The sequence below is a fragment of the Ictidomys tridecemlineatus genome, chromosome 6 (assembly GCF_052094955.1).
Source record: "Ictidomys tridecemlineatus isolate mIctTri1 chromosome 6, mIctTri1.hap1, whole genome shotgun sequence".
NCBI classification, from domain to species: domain Eukaryota; kingdom Metazoa; phylum Chordata; class Mammalia; order Rodentia; family Sciuridae; genus Ictidomys; species Ictidomys tridecemlineatus.
Genome location: NC_135482.1, coordinates 104,809,768 through 104,826,791, shown reverse-complemented (window position 1 = coordinate 104,826,791; position 17,024 = coordinate 104,809,768). Strand labels below are relative to the sequence as shown.

General features: G+C 41.0%; 1 protein-coding gene and 1 long non-coding RNA gene across 3 annotated transcripts in view; one reads left to right on the top strand and one right to left on the bottom strand.

Moving 5' to 3' along the window:
* Positions 1–15,896: 15,896 nt before the first annotated feature.
* On the bottom strand, positions 15,897–16,936 carry LOC144364964 (uncharacterized). 2 transcript variants are annotated; one of them, XR_013423168.1, is made up of 2 exons: positions 16,852–16,936; positions 15,897–16,321 (listed from the first exon to the last, which is right to left on the bottom strand). It is a non-coding gene; the product is annotated as an uncharacterized LOC144364964 (long non-coding RNA). The 2 variants fall into 2 exon arrangements; XR_013423169.1 differs by lacking the exon at positions 16,852–16,936 and adding an exon at positions 16,505–16,592.
* Positions 16,230–17,024, top strand: part of Ntf3 (neurotrophin 3) — a 59,583-nt gene continuing 58,788 nt past the window's right edge. The window contains exon 1 of the mRNA XM_005338366.4: positions 16,230–16,362. Within this exon, the coding sequence (XP_005338423.1) occupies positions 16,345–16,362 (18 nt within the window). The 5' untranslated portion in view covers positions 16,230–16,344. The remainder of the gene's footprint in view (positions 16,363–17,024) is intronic.

The following is a 17,024-nucleotide window of genomic DNA, read 5'->3' as shown; positions in this document are numbered from 1 at the left end:
TCTGGCATTCTTTGAAATTAGTTAATATTTTTCCTATTCTCAAACATTCTTTCATTTTGTGATTATCATAGAAACTACAATGTGAAACCTTGAATAATTCAATTTTTGTCATTTGTCAATGATTTTTGTCAATGATTTAATTTCAATTCAAATTGAAATGATTCAATTTTTGTCATTTCTCAAAGAATGCAAAGTCCTTGGAATCTTTTACCCATTTGCAAATCACTACCAAATTTGTACCATTACTGCCATGAATTCAGTTCTACTAGACATTCTATAGTTTCATAGATTTGCCACATATTTAATTTCCAAGGTGCTTTCTGTTACTTTCTTTCTCCTTTTTATACTTTTATATGAAATCATTGTTACCATGCAATAGCAATTCCTTTTAATATTTCCTTTAGTTCATATTTCTCAATAATTAAATACCTCAAATTTCAATAACACTAACATACTATTTTCAAATCTTTTTGGAGGATATTTTTACTAGATAAAAATGACAGCTCTGTTCTTCTACACTTTCAGATTCTTTTGTCTTCTGAATTTCATACTTCTATTAAAAGGTCACAGATCTTTCTTGTTGCAACTGAACATAAAATAGATTTTTCCCTCTGGTAATTTTATTTATTTATTTTTATCTTTGTTTTCAAAAGATTTATTGTGATTTATCAGATTTAGGGAGATTTTCTTGTTATGTGTTCTATTCCAGACATACGGAACTTCTTGAAACTCTGGGTTGGTGTTTTCATCAATTTTCAAAAATTCTTGACACTATCTCTTCAGATATTGCTGTGCATCATTCTCCATTTCCTATTCTTCTAGGACACATATCTGTACACATATCAGATCTTTTCCCAATATCTCCCATGTTTAGTAGTCTTTATGTGTTTTCCACTATTTCTCACTTCCTGCATTTGCCTAGATATTATCTTCTGATCTATCTTTGGGTCCACTAAGCTTTCTTTTTTAATATCTTTATTTTTATTTTTATGTGGTGCTGAGGATCAAGCCCAGTGCCTCACATGTGCTAGGTGAGCTCTCTACCACTGAGCCACAACCCCAGCCCCTCTCTAAACTTTCTTTTGATATATTTAATTTGCATACTTAATTTTTGTTGGAGTTCTTCAGTTTTTTCTATTTGCATTTCATTATTTTGAGTACATTCTTATTCTCTTTTGAAGTTCTTCATATATATGTATGAATAATCAGTTATTTTCAAGTCTTTGTCTAAGACTGGGTATGTAGCTCAGTAGTAGAGCACTTATCTAGCAAGTTATGAGGCCATGAGTTTGATATCTAGAACTGAAAAATTAAGAAAATAAAATTTCTGTCTGATGATTTCAATATGCAGCTATCTTTGGGTTTTCTTTGTATTGTCTGACTTTTCTATTTGTTCTCAGTCACTTGGACATATTTCTGGTCATTCATAATAATGTATGGAGTGTAATGTAAATAACATGAAGTGGACTGTAATTTTCTTCCAGTGAGGATTTTCTTTTGCTTCTCATGAAGTTGGGCTTTTAAAGGAAAGATCATCTTAATCCTATTTTGGATTGAGATGATTGTAAAGTGGTTTCTTTCATTGCAAAAGTGGTTCTATTTTTGGTTCCCTCTTGCTCCTAAGAACTTTCCTTTCAACAATTAAAACAGAAGGTCCTTCTTCTTCAGTAAATTTTTTTAAAAATAATTTTTTAGCTGTTGATGGACCTTTATTTCATTCATTTATATGTGGTGCTGATAATCGAACCCAGTGCCCCATACATGCTAGGCAAGTGCTCTACCACTGAGCCATAGCCTCAGCCCCTTCAGTAAATCTTAAAACTCCAACTTTACCTCTCTGAAGCCTGGAGAGAGAACTGAAAGTTCACCTCAGTTTGTGTGTGTGTGTGTGTGTGTGTGTGTGTGTGTGTGTGTATGTGTATCTCCACTGTGATTTACCCATCAGCATGAGTCTCAATGGGAAAACTGAGTGAAGATCCGTGTCTTTTGCACTTCCCTTTTCTCTGGGATCCTGTCCCCTAATATTTATGCTCCTTGGTTGCTCTGCAATTACTTCAAAAACTTCTTTCCCATTTTACTCAACATTCAGTTACTGGAAGTTCAGACATAAAGAAAATGTTCAAATACGTTACACTGAGCAGTCATATACTATACACGTAGACCAGATTCTATAAATTAAATTATAATTGACATTACATGTCTCTCCATCTATCTATTCTTCTGTCCAACCATCAATTCATCTCATTTTTTTGGATTTATTTCAAAATACGTTAAGCAAATTATGACACTTCCCTTTAAATATTTCAGCATGCATTTAGTTAATTAGAGCTCAGTATCATTGAGCAGATATTTTTCATTAGACACAAAATGTACAAAAGTGAATTATACAAACCTTAGGTGAACATACACTGTTTTGACAAATGTATAAGCTGTATAATCCAAGTATTTATCACTCCAGAAAATTCCCTAATACCTCTTTTCAGTCATTTCTCACTCCCCCACCACAGGGGTAACTATTATTATAATTTTTGGCCCAATAAATTAGTTTTTCCTGTTATAAAATTTTCTAAAAAATGGAATAACCTAAAATATATTATTTTTGTTAAAGGTTTCTTTAATTCAACGTATTTTTGTAATCATTCATATCATTGTGTGTATTGACAGTTTGTTCCTATTTTTTGCTAACGAGGTACTCATTATATGAATAAACAACTTGTTTATTTATTCTTCTTTTGAGGGATACCTAAGCTATTTGTATTCTTTGGCTTATTCCTGAATTTAGATAAAATGCATTTCACCAGTACATATTTTATCAGTTTTAGGCATTTTGTGGATTCTCTTTTTTAGATTGTGAAAGTTCCTTTTGGTTCTTAATTTGCTGTGTGTGTGTGTGTGTGTGTGTGTGTGTGTGTAAGTGCATGTGTGTGTATGTGTGTGTGTGTGTAAGTGCATGTGTGTGTATGTGTGTGTGTGTATTTGTCATGAATAGGTATTAAATATTGTCAAATCTCTTCCTGAATATAGTGAAAATATCGTATGGTTTTTCTCCATCATCCTACCAACAGATTGAATTAAGCTGACTGGTTTTCAAATGTTAACTGACCCTGAGGAGATAAAACTCACAGGTCATAAAATATATTATTCTCATATGTTGCTGAATTATACCTTTCATTGTAAGAATTTCTGCATCTATATTCACAAGAGATAGTGGTTTGTAATTTTCTCTCTTTTTTTGCCATTTTTATTAGGTGGAGGAATCCTGCAGTTGCCACCTTTTGGTGTTGGGTTAATATCAACTATGTATAACAACATAAGAAGTGCTTTAAGCTTGATGCTAATTTTTCCTTAAATCTTTGATAGAATTTTCCAGTGAAACCATCTTTGTCAATTGTTTGGTAGTCAGAAGTTTTTTGATAACAAATTTAATTTTCTTAGTAAAAGGTATTAGGTTCTCTATTTGATCATGTATTAACTTGGCAAATTGAGTTTTTCAAATAATTCATCCATTTCATCTAATTTGTCAGATTTATTGCATAAAATTGTTTACCATAGTCCTCTTTTCTTTTTAATATCCATAGCTCAGTGATAACCTCTTTCATTTCTGATGCTGTTCCCTTTTCATTTTCATTTTCCTTGATGAATCTAGCTAAGGAGACCATTGATTTTGTTCATTATTTGAAGAACAAATTTTAGCCTGTTTTTAGTTTCTATTTTGTTGATTTTTTTCCTCTTTATTGTTTCCCCCTTTCTACTTGTTTGTGGGCTATTTTGCTCCACTCTTTCTACATTTCTAAGATTGAACTTTAGGTCATTGATTTTTAGACCTTTTTTCTCTTTAATGCAAGTATGTAAAGCTGAAATTTTCCCTCTATATACTGTTTTTGCTGGATCTCACAGATTTGTGGGCATTATATTTTCATTCTCATGTAGGTCAGAATATTTCCTACTTTCTCACTTATTTCTCCTTTGTCCTATTCTAAAAGTATGTTATTATATTTCTAATGCTTTGGGATTTCTAGCTTAACTCTACTTTAGTCAGAGAATATACTCTGATTTCATTCATTACTTATTTGGGGTTTGCTTTGTGGTCTGGCACACAGAAACATGCTATGTGTCCTGATGAGAATGTATATTCTACATCTTTCAGGTGTAGGGCTCTATGAATTCCAATTAGGTCAAGTTGGTCCATGGGATCCATGGGATCCATCTCATCCTTTAGAATGATTATTATAAATTAAAAATTAAAAACTAACATGCTATGGGTCATTGTCTTTACTGTCAATTTGATTATTCTACTGATTTTCTTTAAAAGCATATTAAAATCTCAAATTGGAATGGGAATTCTTTATTTCCTTATTGGTAAGTTTTTGCTACTTCCTGCAGTACCGCTTGTGGTCGCCTTCAAGCTGAAAAGTGTAAAAGCCAGAAAATTTACCACATACTCCTCTCTCCTTTTTATGTGTCAAGTCCTGTCCAGAAACTGCTTCTCTTCACTCTCTGGTCCTACTATGTAGTCTTTATCTGTAGGGGAGTTGGTCTGGAAGAGCTTAATCAGCTACGCCATTGTGGAACCTGCAGATGATTTTTTTAAAAATTTTCTAGGTATTCCTGATGATGGATTGGTATATTACAAACTGGTCTCCACAGCCAATTACAAAATACCCAAAGATGGCAACTTTATATATAGCTCCATCAATAGATTTGATACATTAAAACAAATTAAATAAAATCATAAATTTTAACATTTATTCATACGCCACTAAAAATAATTTTATATAACATCAGTAACATGGACATTGCACTTTTTTTTTCAGATTAGGATTGTTGATTGAACAGGCAAGACCCCTTCTTAGCATGGGATTTCACATAACAGTGTTCGGTTATGTGAAATCACTGTTATGTGAAACCACTGTTATGTGAAATCCCATGCTAAGAAGGGGTCTTGCCTGTTCAATCATCCATTCTAATCCGAAACCCCTATACAACATGGCTTCAAGGTGGGATTGAACCTGAGCTCATCCAGTGGCAGAGAATTACTCACTAGGGGTGGAGGAAAATGATTCTGTTTCGGGAAACTCTGAGTGTCAGAGTCATCACCCTTGTCTTGACTTGAAACTTGCCCCCCTCTAAATCCCATCCACCTATGCAAGTTCTATCCTTTGGAACATTGCAGATTGCCACATTGTTTATATCATGGCGCACCTGGGTCTTTTCTGCTCTTTATTGGATGCTCCTGGGATACATAATGCTGTTAACATATACTGGTGTCAGTTTCTCTATGAGGAAGATGTCATAGTTTGGATGTGAGGTATCCCCCAAAAGCTCATGTGTAAGACAGTGCAAGAATGTTCAGAGAAGAAATGATCGGGTTGTGAGAGCCTTAACCCAATCAGTGAATTAATCACCTGATGGGGTTCATTGAGCGGTCACTGAAAGAAGCTGGGGTGTGGTCGGAGGAGGCATTGGGGGCATGGCTCTGGAGTATATATTGGTCTGGTAAGTGGAATCTCTCTCTCTGCCTCTTGGTCATCATGTGAGCTGCTTCCCTTTGCCACACTTTCCTGCCATGATGTCCTGCCTCACCTTGAGCCCTGAGGAATGGAGCCGTCTGTCTGTGGCCTGAGACTGCTGAAACCGTGAGCCTCCAAATACACTTTCCCTCCTCTACAGTTGTTCTGGTCTGTCTTTGAGTCACAGCAGCAAAGAAGCTGACTATAACAGAAGAAATGAGGAGGTAGATAGAAGGGCTAATAAATAATCCTAGGCTTTATTGACAGTTTTATTGTGGGAAAGAAATACAATTAAAAGTTCTATCTTAGAAATATACATTAGCAAATAGATCTTTCTGTGGTCTTCAGTACAAAGGAAATAAGGTGAAGGAACAAAAAAGATGCCGTGGTGGGTGTGTTCAGGTGGAACCATTTAAGGTCATCTGTGATATGTTATTGAAAAAGAGACAGAGGTCAACTAGTTTGAGTTGTACTCCTTATCCAAGGTCTTACTTTCCTCAGTTGCTTTTATCTGTGATCCACCACAGTTTGAACATCTTACATGGAAAATTCCAGAAATAAACAACACACAAGTTTTAAATAGCTTTTATTATAGTATTTTTCTGTAATTGTTCTATTTTATTATTACTTATAATTATTAATCTCTTTCTGTGACAAAATTCATATATATGTATGCACACACAGATATATGAAAAGCATAGTTAATATATAGGATTTGGTGCTCTCTGCTGTTTCAGCCATCACCGGGGACAGGGGAATCTCTAAAATGTATTCTCAAGGATAAGGAGAGACTACTGTAATGCTCTATCTTTTGAAAAGACCAACTCTGTGTCATCCGAAACAAATAGGAAAGTAGCCATTTCACTTTTAGCGCTGTCTCTAAACCTTCTGAGATTAAAACTCTTTTCCAGTCCTACTTGTACCTTGCCTTCTGCAGGGTAACTTAATTTTCTCTTGCATGGCCAGTAGTTTGCAATGGGAACAAAATAAAGGAAATGAAACATTCAAATAAAATGAGATGAGTCAAGAAAGAGAGGAAAGAAGAAATGGCAGGGAGAAATGGAACAACACCTCCAGAAGAAGCAAACGTGTGTCTCTTGGAGTTGTAGGGGCCGAGCAGATGGGCATCCTCACAGGAGTCAGGAGCTTGGCTACCGCACTTCATTTTTCTGGGTGCAATGACTTCCTCTGTAAATGAGAAACTTGATCAGGGGAATCTCAGTCGCCTTCCTACTCTGAAGGAACATAATCCACTGGTTCTACATGGCAGCCAGTATCTGTTTTGTTTTTTTTTTTCCAGTTTAAGATGTGGGGTGTGAACCCGTGTTGCATCCTGGGAATGCCCTGCCAGTTATGATGCCATCCTCATTTAACCAACTACGGGCAAAATTCATTGTTTTTAGTTTATTAGTGTCTACGTGTAGAAGGCTCTTTCTAGCTCTGTTGTGTAACTCTTTTATCTACTTTACGTTTAAGGTGCCCATAAAGTCAGATGGGGGAGATGAATACAGAAAATGAAAAGATAACCGCTGTCATAATTTGCAAAGTTACTCTATTTACTCTAATGGAGCTAATTTCTAACTTTTCAACTCGCTGGTGGAAACTCTTGGTGAAAAACCTTTAAAGTAGTGGGGAAAGGAACAGTTGCAAGTTTCTGATCCTTGTTCTGAGTCAGAGAAGTGAACATGGTGGAGCAGTGATATGCAAATCCGATGCCTCTTGGTTCACATCAGGCAGCAGCTCCGGATTGTAAAGCTCATTTACAGGCAGGTTTTGAATGCTGGCTTGTTTGCTGAGTTTGAGCTTCAATGACAAATATTTGAGTCTATGTCTGTAGTAAAGGGACAGACATTTGTGTGAGTGGACACTTGTGAGTGGATGGAATTCAAATGTATGTAAGAAATAAAACATCAATTGCCCAGAATGTTCTGATTGAACATTCGTAGTTTCTGAGTGGGCATTTGGAGTTATTATTTGTCTCAAGGCTTAGTTTTTTCTATACACCTTGATTTTACATCCATTGTTAGTTTTGATTTAAAGACCTTTTCATCCTTTGGAGCAAAGTCGATGTCCTAACCCCTTGGACAAATTTTTTAGCAACCTGGCACCAAGTTGGCTTTGTTCAGACAGTTGTGGGCGCTCTCACACCCATCAGTCATGACCATTATGAAGGTGTGTCCTGCATAAAGGAACCAACTGAGGGGAGGTGGCTGCTGAAATTAGTTCTTTCATATACCATGTCAGTGTCCTAAAGTCAGCTACATTCACTTACATTCAAGTTGCCTAATATCACATGGAAGAGCCAGAAATGAACCAGGCTGCCTTTCTCCTCATCTAGTGCTAAGATCTTTGTGTGTGTGTGTGTGTGTGTGTGTGTGTGTGTGTGTGTGTGTAGATAAAGATAAAGGTGTAAGTATTAATAGAGGTGTAGGCATACCTATAGATATTCATGTGTGTGCTGCTATATGTGCTGATACCTATTATTATTATTATTATTATTATTCACTATCATCTGTAAATAAAGTTCCTACCCTTCCCAACATTCCTTCCTGTGCTGAGAGATTAAGTTTCTATGGGACCTCAGCTTGGGCACTCATCTTGGCTTGGGCATTATTTGCATTTTGAACTGGGGCTGGAGGACAGTCTGCTCTCAGGCAGGGTCAGGAGAACTGTCAGTCAACTGAATGGTAAATATAGAAAAGCACTGGAGGAGCTTGATGCATGGGATGTGACTATTTTATGTGCTTCTGTGCATCAGGATAGTAGTAGTATGTAAGCTTATTTTAATTTGAACTCAGTTTTCTTTACCTCCAAGAACTAATATCTCTGGAGTTTAACGGGAACTCTGGATAGTCTTTTTCTTTCTTTTAAGGTGAATTTTAAAAATTGGTTCTTTTTAGTTATACATGACAGAATTCATTTTGATATAATTATACAAACATGGGATATACCTTATTGTAATTAGGACCCTATTCTTGTGGATGTACATGATGGGTCTTTAAAGACTTGGTGATTCATCCTCTTTCTCCAGTGTTCGTCGACCACTGGAATGGAGAGAAGATTGTATTTTAGGAGAAGTGGGTGAACTTCCTTGCTACCCATCCTACCTCAATCACTTTGGACTTGACCTGCCAAAAGAAGTGAGGATTGATCCCAGGGAAGAAGGATGGATGAAGTGATCTTGGCAGGATCCCCAGCTTCAGATTCTAAGGAAGGGGATGGAGCTGGGAGCTCAAAGCATGTGGTCCCATGTTGTCCCCGCCCCCCCCCCAGCCCCCATTCTGGGCTACCCTGGAAGGGCTCCTAACAGGAGCCTAATCTGGGCTCCCTTCCTTCTTTGCCTTAAATCTCTGGCAAAGCTTTACCCTTAGATGGCTGTACACTTACTCCCAGACAGTCCCTGCCCCTCACTCCAGTAAGGGTGGTACTTATCGAATGATAGTGCTAAGCCATTCTATGTCCCTCAGAGCTGAACCCTAAAAGGACTTCAACACCCAGAGGAAGGAACTATGTGAGGCAAACAGCACTGGCTTTCTACTCAGCCATCCGCAAACTTGCAAGCTGTGTCCTTTCTAGCAGGCCGGAAAGTGCAAAAAGCAGGCTTTGCTCCCCTGACTCCTGGGCAGTGATGGGCAGGACCCAGGAGCAGGGAATCTGCAGGGAAACATGTAGTGCTTTGTATGGAGAAGGAGTTTGGGTCATGATCCTGAAAGACACATTTCTAATGCTATAATCCCAAAATATTGAAAGCCCCAAAGACCAAAATCTCTAAATTCTAAAATTTCTAAACTCTAAAAATCCCAATGTCAAAATTTCAAAAAATCTAATTCTGAAAAAAAAACTTACAGTATTTTTTGAAAGATATTTATTGCCATTTTTAAAGAGACTTATCTGAGAAATTAGGTAACCACATAACAGAACACTTCACAGGCGACTTTCCACAATATAATAGGCAATACTAACATACACTTTGCAAGCACATGTACTCAAGTAAAATAATAGTTATTCTGTTATAAGCAAACAATCCATATTCATGTAGAAATAAGTCACAAAGTCATCTATACAAATGCACATTGCTATTGTGATAATCATGTGAGTTCAGCTTTGCAACTGGTCATGTAAAATTTTGTGTGGGACAAACTAATTTTTTTAATGGACCAAAAACCTTAATGGATCATCACTGTATATACAGTCACTCCAAAAGCTTAGATCTTTAACAAGGACAGATGTACAAAAACGACATCTCCTCAGTTACTAAGGAAGTTTGAATGTTTTTAATGGGGACACACAATGCTTACACTCAAAGTCAACATTGTGATAATCCCCTCCCCCAAATTTGGCTTTCTCTTCCATGGAAATTTATATTCTTAAAAAGTGAGCTTTCAGGATCTTAACATTCAGGATTTCAATCTCAGGATTGTGGTTTCAGAGATTTTAGACATTAAGAATTTTAGACTGTAGAGGTTTGATTTTTCAAACTTTCAACATTTTGGCATTATGAACAGCTCTGTAAAGAAGTCACCTGGCTGTGTCTTGTAACCAGTGGGAGATTTCACTCACAGATGTCACTCTGGGGCTACTGGAGGAAAAGAAGAGCAGATAATATGAGCCCCCAACTGTGTTCAGATTAGCGTGTTCTTTATTTTCTTATTTATATTCCTTGTTATCAAGCAATACCCTTTATACAGGGTCAAAACCAAGGAACTCAACAGCTCAGCAATATCGCCTTGCTCACAAAGCAGGGACAAGGCTGACTCTGGATTCTCTGTCTCCCAGTCTCCAGGTAAGAACGAATTTTTGGAGTGTTGGAATTAGATCAAAATTGCTCTGTTCTTACAGCGTCTTGTAAGCCTTAAGCTCCACCTACAACTTTCCATGTTCCTCCTAAGCATTCAAGATGTTCTCTTGCATCCAGATCCTGCCTAAGTGAAGAAAGCCACAGTGAAAAGACCACTAGAGTTAGGGTTTGGAAACCAGCCCTGGACTTCACCAATTTAACCCAACGGCCCTGATCTTCACTGAGACCATGGTGCTCAGTGTCTACAGTGATCCAAAGAACCAGCTTGTTTTGAAACATCCACCCTGACCCTGTTTTCCCCATGCATCTTGACATTCGGTGATGTCTAAAAGCAACTGTGAAGGGCTCCAGACTTAGCTGCCTTGTGAGTGGACAAGGCTCAGCAGATCAATAGAAGGACTGGTCTCTCCTGACATTGGTAAAACTGAACCTGAAATGCTGGCATCTGCGAAGAGATGAGAGTCTATGGAGTATTTTATTGCCCAAAGATGGAATTAATGGCAATGCCATATCTATGTCAAACACACGTAATAAAACTTTATGATTTCTCCCCATGAAATATTTTGTTTATGTCACATGGGTCTGATCTAATGTTTTTTTCCTTTTTCTTCACTTCCCCTCCCCCACCCTTTCCCTGCCCTCTTTGTCTCCTGAGGCCTATTCCCTTTGGAAATGCATTAGTTACCTAGGAAACCTTAATGTCATTTTTTTTATGAGTGGAGTTTGGTGCAGCATAAAGTTAATTTATGGGGCGGTTTAGAAATTCATGTCATGACTGGTGAAACAGGAGACTTTATTAGGACTTCTATATCCACCTGTGTGGTAGAAATACATACCTTTACTCTATCATGACGAGTAATTTCTTGAAACATAATTATGAATATGCATTCTATTTCATGAAATGAGTTGATTCATTGTTGTTCAATGTAATTCATTATATTGTTCAATGTAAGCCCTAGAACATAATTAGCAATAACAACAGAGCATAATATACCAGACAATCTGTTAACAGTAGAAGTATATAGTGGAATTTCCTTTGAAATGATGAGGTGATTCTGCCTCAGAGGCAGGGAATGAATAAGATGAGATTTTGAAATCCTTCAACTCTGTCTCTCGTGTTCTTTGAAGACCACATTGGGAATTAAATAAATTCTAAATAAATCTATCACTTCATTTGGCTAATTTCTTTCTTTCTTTGTCCAGAGGGGGAATATACATCCATGAAGTTATATTAATTAAATGTAGATGCACACAAACAACAAATGGACCACTCCAGAGTCAAGCTTCTGAGATCAGCCACCAGTGAAGTAGCACAGGACAAGGGCTGTCAGACCCATTGGACTAGGTACTGTGCAGTTTTAAATTAATCACTTTATTTAGTCTTCATAGCAATCCAATGATACTGGCATTATTTTCACTAATTCCAGATAAGTTCTGGCTAGTTAAGGAACCTGTCCAAAGACACAGCCTCAATATACATGCAGCATGGAACCCGGCCGGATTTGCTTGCTTGCAAAATCGACTCTTGATGAATTCTAGTTCCTGATCTGTTATTGTGTTTTTTAGATTTTTGTTAATTTATTTTGCCCGATTTTCCCCCTATTACCCTGGGGAAAGTCACTAAAAGGTTGGGGACTCAGTTTCCTCAATTATTAAATGCAGGGTGGAGACTGATGGAATTTCACCTCTAATATCCCTGCTCTGTTAGAACAAGGCTGGTCATTGGAGCAAAGCTGTGTTCTCTTGGGATGACAGTTTACAGAAGACCTGGGATGGCTGAAGAAATTCAAGACAAGTCCCTCAGTTTCCATGGACAACTGATTCCACTTGGATGGGGGTGGGGGGGGGGGGATAAAAAGCTTCACACATGATTCCAGAACATTTAAAAGGAGTTGCTGAATGGCGTGACAGCCAGTGTGACTGTTGATTAATAATGCTGTAGTTAGTATGGAGGTAGTAAGGGCTGGGCAATCAGGATGACGCAGCCTTCCCTGACCCTTAAATTCCCATTTCTAGTGCAAACACCTTTGCATTCACTTTAATTGTTTCAGAAATGTAGACTTTCTGGCTCCCTCAGCTCTAGCAGCTGTCTGGGTGAGTGGGGGTGGGGATGGAGGGGTAGGGCAAAAGAAAAAAACACATAAGCTGCCGTCATTCTGCCAAAGCTCTCCACAGCGCCCTCCTGCAGCAGAAGATGCAATTTGCAAATATTTTTAGGATCAGCGAAGGTGTGGAGTAATTTCACAGGAGAATGTGGGGGGCGGGGGGGGAAGCAATGAAAGAGGACATTTAGACTCAATACATAATTGGGAGCAAGGGAGAGGTATAATCAAGGTTATCTTTTCCATGTATGGTCATTGAGGAAAAGGTTCTTGGAGGCCATTTGGTCCAATTCTTTCTTTTCCTGGGTCAATAGGCCAAAATGAATTAACCACATGCTGCAGCTTCAAGAGATCCCCTCCCCCATCTTATGCTGAGCTATCTGAACCCTAGACATGCACACAGTCCACTGAACTGAAACAGAATAGGTAAATGCAGTTTTTCACAAGATAAAGCCCTAATTCATTCCAACGTTTCCATTTTCTTTCTGTTCAGTGTTTCAACCACAGAGTGGCGCTATTGCAAAAGATAAGGGTGGACTGAAGGCACACTCTAGATATTTGCAAGAGAGAGTTTTAAAGGGGTCTTTCAAAAGCTAGATCTGATTCCTGCTCTCACAAACCTCTTTAAAGAATCGGGGCCTTACACTCAATGTGGCAGAGAGAAAAAGAGTCCAACGACCTAAAAATACAGTCAACAGATGGGCGGCCAAGGCCATGACTAGAGTCAGCTTAGAGAGAGACAATTACCTAGCTAATCAAAAAAGAGCTACTCAGGATGGGGTTCCCCTCCCAGGACTGTCCACGGGGCATGATCTCCCCAGCTTCCCTTCTAATTCTTCTGTTTGATTTGGCTATCCATACTCTTTCTATAAAAAAAGAAAAGCCTCTTTGTAAAAACACAAAGATGCTTAGAAGACACTGTGGTTTGCACTTCCAAAATAGCTCTGCATTACATTAATAGTCTTTTGTCTTTAAATAAATACACCTTTCTCCTTCTTTTTCCACCCACCCTCTTTTATCACCTTGCTACACTCTGCTTTTAGAAATCAAAAGGAAGAGCTAAGGGTCAGCTCTTAGCCTCCTATAGAAGAGATAACCTTTATCTCTGAAGTGGAAAGAAATACAGGAAAGGAAAAAACAGGTTGCCGGCTCAAGGAAATCAGTCCTCTAGTGAAAAGTGCATCTTTCACTCTCTGCTCTTGCCTGGGTCTCTCACTCTTCCTCTCTCCTTCTCTAGTCCATCCCTCCACCTCCCGCTAAAGACACCACACATATTTGGCAAGATTAAGGTGTCACCTCTCATATTACAAGGACTGCTGATTGCACACAGAGACAGACCCACCAGCTCCCCTGAGAAGGGAAACATTGCATACTCCTCCTGAGGTTGCCTGGGTCCTGGCAAAGGGAAGCAACCAGCCAGTGCAAGGCATCTGCAGAACAAATCCAAGGCTGAAACTCACTGCTGCTTTTTCTTCTTTTCTTCTGATTTTTTTTTTTTCATATTTAAGCTTGCCCCTCTTCCCCTCCTCCCTCCAAACTGCCAGTGACCAAGCTGCTGGCGGATCAGTCCTCACATGTACTTAACCCGTTCCTCACTGCAACAGGAGCCAAGCAATTCTTTTTCTCCTTGCAGTCCAGAATCCCGGAGCACCTGGAGCTTGAGGAAAGAGCCCCTAGAATTCAGACACTGGAGCTGAAACTGGGGTCTGAACCCCTCCTTTGACCACAGCAGCAAGAAGGGTGCAAAACCAGGAAGTGGGGGAGGACAAGGAAGCAGGCCAGAGGGAAGGCAGAAAACCAGAGCCCCACAGAACACACAACCCAAACCTTCATAGTGCTGTGTGGAGGGGTGGAGGGAAAAAACCTTCTTTCCTGATCCAGAGGAATACCTAGGTATTTTGGCACCAGCAGAGCCACTGAAGGAGGATCCTATCATTCCTTCCAAGGCATTGCAGGGGAGGTGAAGCACCTGGGCCTAGGTGGCCTCTTCTGGTCGATTTTGATGTGACAATCCCCAACTGTCTGGATAATGATGAGGCAGGTACAATCTATTCAGTACGCAGCCCCCAAACTCCCCATCCTTTCCTGTCTCCCCTCCAATCTACCCCTCAGCTTCTACCCTTCCCCTTCTCTACTTGGGCTCAGCCTCAACTAATAGATGCCCTACGGTTGTTTCTTGATGTTTGACCAAACTCAAACAATTACGAGAAATTTGAAAGTTTTGAACCTGAACACTCGCTGAAATATAGAGTGCATTGCTCCAACAGAAAGCAGAAGATGGTACTAATTCCCCTCCCCCAATAGCTAATGAGTCAAAGGTCCTGGCAAGAGGTGATGGGAGGAGTGGCTGAGATGGAAGGGAGGAAGTGGTGGGGAGTTTGGAGATGAGGTCCCCCTCGCAAGAATTCAGGAAGGGGGCAAAAGAGCAAAACCCTACTTCCAGGCTCCCCATTTCTCCTTGGCCCCTAGGTGAAATATTTTCTCCCATTTCTCTCGGACAGCTAACACACAAACACAAGATGAATTAACTTGGCCAATTGAGAGAGAGAGAGAGAGAGAGAGAGAGAGAGAGAGAGAGAGAGAGGGGAGAGAGGAGAGAGAGGAGAGAGAGAGAGAGAGAGAGAGGAGAGAGAGAGAGAGAGAAAGCCCCTAACAAGTGGGGTCTATGAATAACTAAAATTAGCTACAAATAAGAGAAGTTGCCCCCTCCCTCCTATTTTTCCCCAAGTGAATCTACCGGTGGGGAAGTGAGCGTTGCTACTTTTGGGGAGTCTGGAAGAGATTTGTTTGTTGCTTGCCTTTTCTGCTTCCCGCGCTGTTCCCGCGTGCAGAATGGTGGTGCTGGGCGGGTGATCAGCTGCAGGGCCAGATCCTAGTTTGGAAAGAAGGGGCTTACAAGTTGGAGGCTGGGTGAAATGGGAGGCTCCGATTCATCCCCCTCTTTCTTCCACATTCACGCGCGTGCGCGCGCGGACAGGGACACACACACACACACACACACACACACACACACACACACACCCGCCCCCCACTTGGTCGCTCTGGCCCCCTCCCCCATACCTCTCGAACTTAACCTCCCTTGACTGCCTGCACAGCGCCCTGGGTGCTGGTCGCCAGGAGTGGCGACTTGCGGGGGAGCAACTGTTCTTGGGCATATTCGTGTCGTTGGGTGGGGGAGGAGTGACGGGTGGGCTTGGTAGGGGGTGGGGAGAGATCTGGAGTTGGAAGGGTCTGAGGTTTGGAGGAGGAGTTTATGGTTCAGACTCGACCCGTCTGAGCAAAGGAGCAAGAAAGGCCCTTCAACCTTGTAAAGAAAATCTTAAATTAAAAAATCGACAAGAAAAAATTTAAAGAAAAAGAACAAACAAGAGAGGCTGAAGTATTAACATGTAAAATATAGTGATAAGTCAAATGTTTCGTTGTGTTTTTCCCCCCCCTGGATCGCTAAGAGAGAAATCAAGGGCAGTAGGTACTGAAGAATACTACTAATTTGGAAGTTCGTTTTGGTTTACTTTGTTTTAAGAGGGGCTTGGAAAAATGACATGGTCCTTGCACTGGTAGCCGGAGAGAAATCGGAGGACGCTGGGACGCGGGCCTGGGAGGCGCACTTCAAGCGGGACGCGGGGGCGGGCTCCGCGGCGCGTAAGGGGTTAAGGCGCTGAGCGCGGAGCCATCTGGCCGGGTTGGCTGGTTATAACCGCGCAGATTATGTTCACGGGACTCAGAGTTGAAGGCTCCTCTCCTTACCGAGCAGCTCTGCGCACCGCCCTGAGAGAGAGCCCGGCGCAACTTTCTTCCCCTCTTCTTTCTTTCTTCTCTCATTTTCCCCCTGCTGGGTAGTGGCTGCGGCGGGGTGGGGGAGACTTTGAATGACCCAGCTCACGTCTATCTTTCTCTTCATGTCGACGTCCCTGGAAATAGTCATACGGATGCCATGGTTACTTCTGCCACGGTAAGGGGAGGCGGCGGGCATGTTGGGTGGGCAGGTCCGGGAGTGGGTGGGGGGCCACGTGTGTGGGGATTTTCCAGTGGGCCAATGCTGGGGGCCCCCAACTCTGCACCCACCCCACCCCCATCCTACCGCAGGCACTTACTTTCTCTGGCTTGAGCCTCCCCCAAAGTTTGCGCTGGGATCTGCCCAGGCCGAGGCGCAACTACAGCCACCCCACTACAAACACGCACACGCACACAGGCACCCCTCCCCACCTTCTCCTCCCTCTCATTCCTTGGCTGCCCAAGAAGCCGCCCTCAGTCTGGGAAAGTGATCAGGTTTAAGGGACTAGATTTGAAAAACGGGGAGTGGAGGCGAGGGGAAAATGGGGATCCTGGAAGGGCAGGAAAGGGATTCAATAGGACTCCCCACCTCCAACTCTTACAACCCATATTCTCCTCGGAGAAAGCTCCCTGCACATCCTATAACAAAAGCGGGCAGCAGACAGACCTGGCCCGAAAGCGACGAAGATGCCGCCGCAGCGGCAGCTCCCGGCACGCGCCCTGCACCCTGCTAGCCACCGAGCGGGATTTTCCTCAGGCCCTGCCACGGTGCTGGCCAGGGCGTGGGGTGGGGGCGGGGGGGGGGCCCAAAGCTCGGAACCTGGACCTTCGCTTCCCAGT